This window comes from Photinus pyralis, unplaced genomic scaffold (genome assembly GCF_008802855.1).
Source record: "Photinus pyralis isolate 1611_PpyrPB1 unplaced genomic scaffold, Ppyr1.3 Ppyr1.4_LG4, whole genome shotgun sequence".
Lineage (NCBI taxonomy): Eukaryota > Metazoa > Arthropoda > Insecta > Coleoptera > Lampyridae > Photinus > Photinus pyralis.
In genome coordinates this window covers 47,902,207-47,914,333 of record NW_022170511.1, presented here as the reverse complement: position 1 = coordinate 47,914,333, position 12,127 = coordinate 47,902,207, and the positions used below count along the sequence as shown (strand labels likewise).

General features: G+C 36.3%; 2 protein-coding genes across 2 annotated transcripts; one reads left to right on the top strand and one right to left on the bottom strand.

The window, feature by feature from the left end:
* The first annotated feature begins 968 nt into the window (after positions 1–968).
* LOC116168889 (tyrosine-protein kinase Btk29A) lies at positions 969–10,714 on the top strand. Its single transcript, XM_031484892.1, has 13 exons — positions 969–1,322; positions 1,610–1,817; positions 1,879–2,043; positions 7,358–7,512; positions 7,561–7,625; positions 7,674–7,739; positions 7,818–7,946; positions 8,000–8,193; positions 8,247–8,418; positions 8,468–8,636; positions 8,690–8,927; positions 8,975–9,108; positions 10,484–10,714. The coding sequence occupies exons 1-13, from the start codon at positions 1,173–1,175 to the stop codon at positions 10,583–10,585; spliced, it is 1,947 nt and encodes a 648-aa protein (XP_031340752.1). The 5' UTR covers positions 969–1,172; the 3' UTR covers positions 10,586–10,714.
* A 373-nt stretch (positions 10,715–11,087) lies between these two features.
* LOC116168890 (39S ribosomal protein L21, mitochondrial) lies at positions 11,088–12,120 on the bottom strand. The gene is made up of 4 exons (XM_031484893.1): positions 11,749–12,120; positions 11,552–11,703; positions 11,297–11,453; positions 11,088–11,247 (listed from the first exon to the last, which is right to left on the bottom strand). The coding sequence occupies exons 1-4, from the start codon at positions 11,909–11,911 to the stop codon at positions 11,144–11,146; spliced, it is 576 nt and encodes a 191-aa protein (XP_031340753.1). The 5' UTR covers positions 11,912–12,120; the 3' UTR covers positions 11,088–11,143.
* Positions 12,121–12,127: the final 7 nt, after the last annotated feature.

Here is a 12,127-nt window from a genome sequence, read left to right as displayed (position 1 = left end):
AAAGGAAAATCAAATGCCAGTTTCAAAATTTGTTTTTGCGCATGCACAGTGCCAATTTTTTTATTTATGGAAGAATTTAAATGAAATGTGATACATAGGCATTTGGAATAAAGGAAAATCTAACGCCAGTTTCAAAATTTAGGTTTGCGCATGCGCAGTTCCAACTTTCTTATTTAGAAAAGCATTGAAATGAAATTCTTCTTATAAACTGAAATTGAAATAGCATGTCAAAAATGGATTGCTCATGTGCAACGCTATCTTTCATATTTGTGGCCGGATTTTTACGATTTTAACAGAAGTTGCATCTTACAAATGGGAAACGAATGCAAGTGGAAATGCGCTTTATGTAAATCGTTTACGATTACTTTTTAACTTGTTTGTTTTGTGGGGCGCGTCGACTTCTCTAATTCTCTGTCTAAAGCGGTTATAATTAAACCTTATAGTATAGAACACCACAAGATAAATTTGGGGAAAACGCTTCAAATTAGACTTCTAAACTTTTCATAAGATTCAATAATGCACCTCCTCTCCCGCCCTATAGTTTAAGGGACTGAAGAGACTACCATACCATAACTCAACCCTCTGACCCACTCCTTAGCAATATCCACCCTATTGTTTATCTTGTACAAGTTTATATTAAAATCACCCATTCATATCAGATTGTCATCAAATATTATTACTGAAATCTCAATTATAAAACATATCGATTCATAGGTGTTAGGTGTAGTATTCTAGTATAGGTAATCAGCACTCACAAAAATAAGAAATTTATAGCTTGCACGTTGAAAGTTACAAAAAAATGGAACCTTAACTGCCGCAAGAAATAAACAGATGACCGAACCAAAACCAAAAAAAATCGAGATTCTTGTCCGTTAATCACCTTACAAAAATTTACCCCCTTTCATCCGTCGCGTGTGTGAATCATAACATTGTTACTTCGATGTCTCGGTTAACTATTCAGATGCACTCGATTCCTCAAGATGCAAAGACGTGCGACACTTTCGTCTAAAAATATTTACCAAAAAATCGACGTTAGGGACTATAAATAGTTTTAAAGAGAATAAAGACTGTCCTTGAGGTCTTAAGCTAACTTAACTCAAATATGACGTATGACTAACTTAACCTAAAATGTTTTGTTAGTGGTGTTTTTGTGATGTTCCTCTGTGTAGGTGATGGCAAAGAAGGACGATGAAGTTGTTAAAGAAGGATTTATGATCAAACGATCGCAAAATAAGAAAATTTATACGCCTATCAATTATAAACAAAGATGGTTCGTACTTAATTCCAAGTTTCTTATATACTACGACACCGACAATGAAGATGTAAGCTTTATTTATTTATTTATTATTATCGTAAATCGCTCCCGGGTGATTATGAAATGATTTGGACACCCGCCTCACACTGTCACAAAACAAAGGGGTGTGGGCGCCGCCAATGTATAAAATATAGGGTGTATATCAGTATATGCGCGGTTATTTCGACGCAATCAGGGTGGGACACTTTTACCTAAATTAAACCGACGACGACGACGGTGATAAGATGCGACTCGCGCGATTGTGTTAACACCCACGTAATTAAATTTCCTCTTGTTCAAGTCGCGTGTTTTCAGAAACGGAAGGAAAAGGGGCGAGTGGAACTGGATAACGTCCACTCGATCGAGGCCTCCTTTACAACGGTCAATTACATTGAAGACAATCGACCCCTAACCGATAGCTCCTTTCAAATCGGTTATCAGGAATCCGGACAGGATTACGTCCTTTATCTCCAAGTGAGTTCCGCGAAGGAACGTTCCGAGTGGCTCTTGGCGATCCGCACGCGTACGTATTGATTTTCCGTTCCCGTAAATTCGAACGCGCTAATTGCCTTTCAATGTTTCAGTATGTAAATATAATAAAAATTTACGTCTGAAATACCATTTCGGTATCTGGAACGGAAAAAGGTGGAGTTGCTGCAAGAGTACGACGCGTAATTCGACGGGGTGCGAGAATTGCAGCAGTTGGCCAATTAGTTTCGAAGCCAAAGAGAGTGCGAAGGAAAGCAAAGGTGAGCTATTTTGAATATCGCAAGGGCGCTAATTGTTCGTAAATAAAAGACGCTCGCGCGATTGTCACGTTTTTGTTTTGAAAGCGCTCGTCGCCGCCTCATCAAATTCGCACGAGCGTGTTATTCGCGACGTGCGCGCGTTTGGCAACGTCGCCGCAATTTAATTGTCATTAACACTTTCTTGCACCGACCGACTGAGGATTTCAAAAGGTCGCCATGTTTTGAAACGTCTACAGGTGTTGCTGGTGCACATCAGTGCTAAACGTTTGTGATTTGTTTATAATGTTAGTTTCAAACTTTAGAAGTGCCCTAGGTACGATTTTATCTGAATTAAAAGGTTTTCTAATTTTTTTTTTATTATTTTAATTAGTTTTAAGTAGGTACTACAGAAAAAGTTATCCGAGCATAAATTTTCCTTGATTTTAGCCCATTTGTGCAAAACTAAGTTTGCAAGTAGGATCTCACCTACTCAACATTTAATAAAAGCGATCACTTATGTCTTAATTGAAATAATATCTAAAAGTAGGTTGTCGTGTATAGGATGTTACAAAATCTTAAGTACTTGCGAATTGAAGTAGAATTACCAATGTCTAGTTTTATTCGTTGGTGCAATCAGATGCCATGGTTAAAGAAACGTGAGAAATTTGGTCAGCTGATAACTGAACGTAATGTCCTGTTCTTGTTTGACTTTAGTCCATTTGTCAGGAAAATTAACAGGGTTTCATTTCAAAAGGAACCACTTGCCAATTTGCAAAAGCACGTCCATTTAGAGAGAAGCTTTACCTTAGTTTTAGACGTTTTAGTATTCAGTCATTAAAATTATACTATGAACCCCCATCGAGTGCACATTATTTTAAAGGTCATACAATTCTCTACGAAAATATAAATTCAAATTTGAATGGTCTGGTTATGAATTAAGCTAAAAAAAAAACCAAGACAAAACAAAAAAAAATGGTTTTCAAGGTCTATATGAAATTGTCTCCACTAGTACAAATAATAGTCTATGTTGATAGCAAGTACTACTGTCAATTGAACCACTGCCTAACAGCCAGAGCATAATGTGACAGAGCCCCATCTTGCTGAAGTGCAAATGTTCATTGTCTAGCAGCGATCTTCCTGTAGTATTACGGTACCATGTCTTTAAGTAATGTTTTATTAAATACGAACTGACACAACAATTGTTTATCATTGTCCTCTTGAGATATTATATATCGATCCATATCCATATACCTCATAATAGACTCAGCATTGAACACTCTGTATTTTATTATTAACAAGATAGTGTTGGTTTTCTATTATCGGTTTCTTAAATGTCTGCAATGTGCCCCTTTACTCACATAGCTCTGGCTTGCAACCGGAAAAACTTATAGTGGGTGATGATTAAATGTGGCTATAATTTTTGTACTTTTTAAAGTAAAGAAATGAAATTTGGAAATTAGATATAAGGCATTTTACAACTTCAATTGTTTTTTGTTCGGTTTAGCAGGAAATGGGTTTCAATTTGTAAATGGGACACCCTGTATTTTTTATTTGTTTTTATAAAAAATGGCATTTTGACTAAAATGACACTCCACTTGTCACTTTTTGGCTAAAATGACACTCCACTTGTCACTTTTTGGCTAAAATGGCACTCCACTTGTCACTTTTTGACAGATCGTATATTTTTTATCTGGAGTATTTATTATTATTATCATTTCGCACTTTGAAATGGCTAAAGCATGATATCACTCACATCTTTGCTAAAACCTTCTTGACTTGTAAAGAACGTTAATTTTAAGTTATTTACACGAATGAATTTGGGACTCTTTAAAGATGAAGTTTTACCAAAGAAATAATGACTTAGGGCCGATTCTACAATGAAGGTATATACCGAGAATAATCTATACCAAGAGAATAAATGTTGACGGTTGCGTTGGTTACCATTTTGTCAACCAATGGCATACATGTTGCTATGGCACTTATTCCAAGAATATCTTATTCTCCGTAAAAGTGTAATTATAAAACCGGCCCTTAATAAGCCAAAAGGACAAAATGATTATTTTCACATGTCACTTGTTCTTTGTCAGGAAAGCAAGATTTGATGGTCCTGTGTAGAAAACTATCATGAGAGTCCTTAGAGCTATACGTTTTGAGGGAAAGTGTAGCTCTGGGTGATATGGAATACCCCCAGTATACAACAATCTTATAATACTTATATAGGAAAGGGAATAGAATGGATCTTTTTTCCTGAGGGATATTCCATACCCCCTGCTTCTTCGTTGTTGAGTGGTTTTAACCCTCGTCGCTTTTAATATAATTTTCCAGATATGATCATTGAATTTTATTTTGCTGGGGGTGTGCAGCCCCCCCCCCCTCCTGGTTCCACATCCTTTCCCAAAACGTATAGTGCCCATAGCATTTGCACTATAACTTTTGGAAAAGGACCATCCAATGTAACACCAGGAATCTTCATCTGGAATTCGATGGTCGTTCATAGGAAACTACACGAGAGTTCTTAGAGCTGTACGTTTTGAGGAAAAATGTAATACCTCCTAGTATCTTATAATATGTACTTATTGAATGGACCTTTCTTTTTGAGGGGTATTCCAAATCCCCGGTTCTTCTTTGTCGAGTGGTTTTAACCCTCGTCGCTGTTAACAAATTTTTCCAGAAACGATCATCGATTTTTGCTTTGCTGGGGGTATTCCACAACCCCCAGACCCCTAGGTTCCATATTCTTCCCCAAAACATATTGTGTCTATAGCACTTGCACTATAACTTCCAGAAAGGGACCATCCACTGTAACACCAGGGGTTTGTGGGAGTAGAGATGGGCACACTTTAGCTTAGGGAAATTGTGGGGACTGTTGGAAAATAGTTCGGCAATTGGCCCGGGTCAAATTTTGGCCAAATTTCGAAATTGGCCCTGAGCGCGGAATCATATTTGGGTAGTTGGCTCTGGGGTGTGCCCGTCATTGGACCCACCCAGGATGCTGGAGTCTTCATCTTGGATGCTTTCTTTCTTGGACTCTGATGAATAGGTTTCTATAGAGGACCATCGAAACTTGCTTGCCACATGAAGATTCCTTACACATCAGACTCCTAGTTTTATATTGGATGGTCCCTTTCCAAAAGTTATAGGGCAATTGCTATGGGCACTATACGTTTTGGGGAAGAATGTGCAACTGGAGGGTCTCCAGCAAAGTGAAATTCAATGACCATTTCTGGAAAATTATATCAAAAGGGACCCACACAACAAAGAAGATGCGGGGGGCTTGGAATACGCCTCAGAGCTACATTTTCCCATATATTGGCCCAAGTGTAATTTTGGTAATTGGCCCGGGGTGTTGGATCATATTTCGGCAGTTGGTCCACTGTGTGGGGCCATAAGGAAGGATTTCGAATAAAATTTTTGTAAATCGGATTTTCAGAAAACGAGTTTTGGGACATTAAATTACACAGTGTGTTCTATTGTGATCGAGACTTTTTAAAGGTAGAGGGTTACTTTTCTGTGAAACTTTTAATACCACCAATAAAATCAATCTAGCTACGTTGGTTTCTGAGATACAGGGTGAAAACTAAAAGTTTGACTTTTTGGAATGCCATTGTATCTTACTACTCATGTGGGACAGATGCCTATTCTAGATACTTTTTCGTAAAAAACACAGTTTCTGAGATTTGACTCTATGTTGGTATTTTAAATGCAACACCCTGTATATCTTAACGTCGTTTGTTTTTCATTCTTTTTCCTGATTACATTGCAACGTGTTTTTTTTTTAATTAGCTAGGAAAACCATATTTTTTTTACTGTTTTTTAATAGTAGGACATGGGTTCATGGAGAATTTGTTTTGTTTTGAAAATCCGTCCAGCCGTTTAGGAGGAGTTCGGTAACAAACATATGTAGAGCAGAATGTTATATAGATAAAAAAATGTAGGTTGCGATATGTCATGTAATCAGGGAAAAAATCCAAAAAATTGACGTTAAAATATACAGGGTGTTGCATTTAAAAATACCAACTTTGGGTCAAATCTCAGAAACGGTGGACCAAAATTGACTATGTCACTGAATTGTTCTGTATTCTAAAAGAATCGCCTACAATACAATTTTTTGTACATATATCTTACAACCGGGATATCTATGTACAGGGTGTCCCATTTGTAGTTTTATAGGGTATCTCCCTAATTGTTATCAAAAAAGTAATGTGAGCGCAGTGTGCTCTTTTTGAGTAAAAAGGGAATCAAATGTAATTTAAAAAGTTACTTCATATATTTTTTTTATTAAAAATTCTTTATATTTTAACAAAAAAATTCTCTTTTCAAAAACATAACACACCAGAGATGATATTTTTAAAAAACAAAAAAGTTCAAATGATTAAAAAAATTTCATGATTTTTGAATTTAAAAAAATCTTTTTTGAATCAATTTTGAATTTTCTTACTGTTATATTCAGTTTAGTGGAAATCAGAGTGTAGTCAAAAAAACTACCAGGCATTTCAGTATATTGTCCCACACAAAATTCATTTGAGGAATTTCTGTCCACCACACATTTACATTTACTATTAGAGGCATTATTAAATATTTTACTTTCATTAGAATTAATTTACCATTCTGTATTTAGTTTGACTTAGGGCCTGCTTCTCATACTGCAATTAAACATATCTGTCAGTTAATTTCTATTAGAATCACCATGGGTGTGGATGTCAAATATCCTAAAACTATGATTGATGATAGGTGCACATTCTATTTGTCTTGGCTGTTTCATACTCGCCCATATTTTTTGGGCGCACATAACTTCTTTTTTAAATTTAATGGTGGTAAATACCAGGTGTCATAATATTGTTGCTAGCATTGTCAGCATACTTCTTATTGTAATAAAAGGTCTGCTATGTGTTAACAGTTAATTGAGCATCCTAAAACCATCGATTTGTATTGATTCACTTACAGCGAGAGTACCGTTACCGGCGTCTTGTAGATAAAGTTGTTTACTCTCAACACAGTAGCAGATGTTGGAAATCAATTAAATTAAACAGGCTGTGGATCAAGACTTGTCAAAATTGATTGTTAGAAATAAAATGGGCGTGACCTACTTCCTTCAGTCGTTAACCTTCGAAATTTAACATCATAATCATTTTGTTATTCTAATGGGTATAAAATTTGAGGAAGTCATAAGCCGTTTGAATTTTATAAGTCTATTATGCTAATATAATCACAAATGACATCATTTCATAATGTTTTCTCATGTAACTATAGTTAATCCCCAATTAAGGAATTGCACGCGTTTTAATAGTGCAAATTTTATTCGGTAATAATCGCCACAATAATTTATCTTTTAAAGGTACTTCACCTCAATCTAACCACATAATGCCAGGTGGCGCAACTCCTGGGACACCTTCGGCAAAACAGAAAGAAAAAGCGGCGGCCAGACCTAAAATTGTTATAGCGCTTTATAATTACAAAGCGATCGAAACTGGTGATTTGTCCTTGGAAAAGGTAGCGCCGATTTTTCTAGGAAAAGTTTGTTGATTGTTTTGTTTACAGAATGCCGAGTATGAAGTGATCGACGATAATCAGGAGCACTGGTGGAAAGTGCAAGACAGTCATGGGTGAGATGATTTGGACTCCATTCTGATAATACTGACTTCAAATTTTAGGAACATTGGTTTTATACCTAGTAATTACGTCAAGGAGAAGGAGCTGATTGGTTTACAGCAGTATGAGTAAGTCATCAAACCCTCTGAAACATTTCACCCCCTCCCCTCGTTTGATTTCCAGTTATAAATTGCCCTTTGTTGTAGATGGTACGTCAATGATATGTCTCGACAACGCTCCGAGTCGTTACTAAAGCAGGAGGACAAAGAGGGTTGCTTTGTAGTGAGAAACTCCTCAACTAAAGGCCTCTATACGCTGTCCTTATATACGAAAGTGTAATAAGCAGTGAAACGATTTGGGCCCATTCTCATTCGCAAATTGATTTCAGCCCACATCCGCACGTAAAGCATTATCACATAAAGCAAAACGCGAAAGGCGAGTATTACCTGTCGGAGAAGCACTGCTGCACGACGATAGCCGACTTGATCAACTACCATCGTCACAACAGCGGAGGGCTCGCGTCTCGTCTCAAAACGAGTCCTTGCGATCGTTCCGTGCCGGCTACGGCGGGCCTTAGCCACGGTAATTAGCCCCATTCCAATAATAATAATATTTCAATAATAATTCTGTTGTAGATAAATGGGAGATCGATCCGCAGGAGCTGATGCTTTTGGAAGAGTTGGGTTCTGGTCAGTTTGGGGTGGTGCGTCGAGGGAAATGGAGGGGGTCGATAGACGTCGCCGTTAAAATGATGAAGGAGGGGACGATGTCGGAGGACGATTTTATCGAGGAGGCGAAAGTAATGACGTCAGTATCTTCAATTGTTTGTGGCTTGTGATTCGATTGGATCTTTTAGGAAACTTCAACATACCAACCTTGTACAATTGTATGGGGTGTGTAGCAAAAATAGACCAATTTTTATAGTGACGGAGTATATGCGACACGGATCATTGTTAAACTATTTAAGGAGACACGAACAGTCACTCACAAGCAATCAAGGACTATTGTTGGATATGTGTATACAGGTTGGTCATTTAACAAATGTTACTAAGAATTTTATTGACAGCTTTTGTTTAAGATTTGCAAAGGAATGGCATATTTAGAAAGGCACAATTATATACACAGAGATCTGGCAGCGAGAAATTGCTTGGTCGGTTCGGAAAATATTGTTAAGGTAGCCGATTTCGGTCTGGCGCGATACGTTTTAGATGACCAATATACTTCTTCGGGTGGTAGCAAATTTCCTATTAAATGGGCTCCACCGGAAGTGCTCAATTACACACGGTTTTCCTCCAAGTCGGACGTCTGGGCTTACGGTAGGAATAGTTGGACGACCCGTACTCAATATACGCATTTCTTGTAGGTGTACTTATGTGGGAGGTTTTTACTTGTGGTAAAATGCCGTATGGACGATTGAAGAATACCGAAGTTGTCGAAAAGGTTCAAAAAGGGCTAATATTAGAAAAACCAAAAATGTGTTATAAGGAAGTTTATGACGTAAGTATAGGAAATGAACTGTTCTTAAGGAATGCTTTGTAGTAACTGCATCATACGCAATTTTCATGGAAAAACTTAACTTTTAAAAATAAGAATTGAATTGCATTAAATCGGGTCTCTTATGCAGGCGAGGTGATCACCAGGCACCATGGAAAATGGCCCATTTTGTAACCAATTCTAAGGCTCGTTTCCTCATTATTATTATTTTTTATTTGAGAGGTGTCCAAATTGTTGCAATAATGGCAGTAGAATTGGCAACACTGTTATCTTATGTGTACTGCCATCTGGATGTGAATAAGAAAGGTGGCTATTGTTTTTCAGCTACGCATTTGTGCGTTATCTTGAGGAGCGTACCGTATTCAGTTGTATCAGATTTTTTATTTCAATATGTTGAGATGTATAGGGTGTTTCATTAAAAAAATATTATTTTTGTCTATACAGGGTGGGCCATTAGTGTGTGGGTGGACGATTGTGGGTTTATTACCGCGCATATTTAAAATTCATTGTGGGGGAATGTTGAAGGACCCTTAAGGCTATAACCTAGAAATATTTTCATCGAAATTGCAATTGTTATACAGGGTGATTTATATCAAAGTTGCATTTTTTTAAAGGGAACCCTCTGTATATTATTACATATTTCGATTCCTTGGTCAATTTTAGTGACTTTAATAATAGCAAGAAAAAAGCGAGTCTTTTTTTAATTTTATTATCTTTTTTAGTTTTAATAACATTTATTTTTATAAAATATCCCATATGTATTACACATGATATCTAAAATCAGTAGTTTAGCCACAATTCGTCGTTTTTTCAAAAAGTACATGTCTAGTAAAAATTAAATATCGCAGTTATCATAAAACTTAGAAGGCCTTGACTTTGCAGTGGCACTAATCATGAAATGTACTAACATACACTGAACAGTTAAAGTTAAACTTTTTTTGTGTTAAAAGAAATCCCTCCATCAATTTTCAAAATTTTAATCAGAGGTAACTTGATTTTTTTAAATGGAACTACGAAGTTTTTTTTAATTGCATGAAATGTAAAATTTTATTTATTTTTAATATCCAGAGGATGCAGAGAAAAAAAATAGTATATCAGTGGTACTCTCTTCCTTCCATGGATAACTAGATCGAAATGAAAACAATTGAAAAATGTTGGTTATTTGAAATATTTTGCCTATGGTCCTATGGTGTTTTGTAGAGAATTGAATAAATTATGATGTCATCTCATAACATACAGGGTGTCCCATATAAAAGTCGCATTTTTCTTTGAAGCCCTTTTCAACTGTCAATCAAGCGTTTGCATTTTCTTAACTTTTTCCAATAGTGCTACCAATTAGTTTGCTTGCACAGTTATATTCTCAAAGATCTACTTTCAGGTAATGCGAAAGTGTTGGAGTCAACTTCCGGAAACTAGGCCATCGTTTCGCGTGTTAAAAGAGCAATTGGTTACCGTTGCTCAACGATTACTAGTAGACTGACTGACCCAGCTGGTGTGCGAAGCAACAACTTGCGCTTCCTCATCGACATCGAGCTGCGACTTGTGCTCGAATTATGAACAAACACTGGTCGACATTTGTCAAACACTTACTAGAAAGGGCAAACGTAAACAGTAAACGGAATCTCGTATTTGTAAAACATGTAGGTTTTATAATCGTTGTGTATCTGTATTTAGATTGACGGAAAAAGTATTAATACATCTGCAGACTGATAAACAAAAGGACGGGCCAGAGCACACCGGACTTGTTTCAATCACCAAAATCGGTTCGAATTAAGAATAATATTTTCTTAATGTGATCTTTTTATAATTCGACTTTGATAATTTAAGTGATATTTTAGTTTGATCGAGTATTAGAGTTGCTTATTTATCTATGTTTAAAAAGTATTGTTTCACTTTGTGATATCTTTAGTAATTTGAAAACGATAGACCTACGATTTAGGAAATTTTTGTTATCTCGATAGCTGTTGTGGTAACAAAACAAATTTGTATACAAGTTTATTACTGGTTATAAAACTGTAGACAATATTTGCATTTTTTATTAAGTATACGAACGATCCTTCACTACCACTCCTTCCGGCTTATTGAGCTCTCCAACAAATCCCACCTTATTTATCCTTAACATTGTTTGCTGTATGCGATAAACTGAAAAAATATTATTATTATTATCGGATGATTGCTTTGGGGTACTCACAATTAATTCTTTTGTACTGTTTTCGTCGTTTCTTCTTGAAATTTACTTTGGTATGCGATAGTGTCTTTTCAATTACTGTTGCGTGCACATCAATCAGGCTGGTTTGAATTAACGGTCGTCCAATTAAGGTGAAGTTTGGCGCTCCCAACATTAAAACCTGAAAAAAACAATCGAATCAGATATTTAATACAGGGTGTCGCAGTAAGTTGAGGAAATTTAATGTGGTGCGAATTTATTGAGTTGTTAAATTTATACCTTATCCAGATTAATTTTATCTCCAGTTGTTGGGGGCCAATATCCTTCGACAACGATAACATCCCCTTCGGTCACCTTAAATTGTTTACCAGCCAAATGAACAATGGCAAACAGGCGACCTTTCTTCTCCTCATTAACCCTGCCAATTATTTCTAAAAGTCTCGCATTAATAGAGTGATAAACGCAAATTTGCATACCATCGGTGAGTTGTCTGTTTTCGTTTGGATTTACTACCTCGTAAGGTGTCGGTGCTGTTGAAAACGCGTGACCTATACGTAAATTTGTGATGTTTAACGCTCCTGTTGTGCTTATTCTAGTGTATTTTGTGAAATTAAGACATAATTGTCTTAACCAAGACATTTCTAATGTTTGAGGTTATGTAATTTTATTCATACCACGTGATACAAATAGATGGTATTATTCATACTATCACATTTCTCATACTATGTTTTTTTGTTTACATCGCATACTTGTTTGTTGCTTTCTTGTATAGGTTTCGTTCGGAAAAAATTAAAACTGGTTCGTTAGTAACTCAGTTTATTAAATTTCGGGTCAAAGTCTGCCAAATAATTTGTA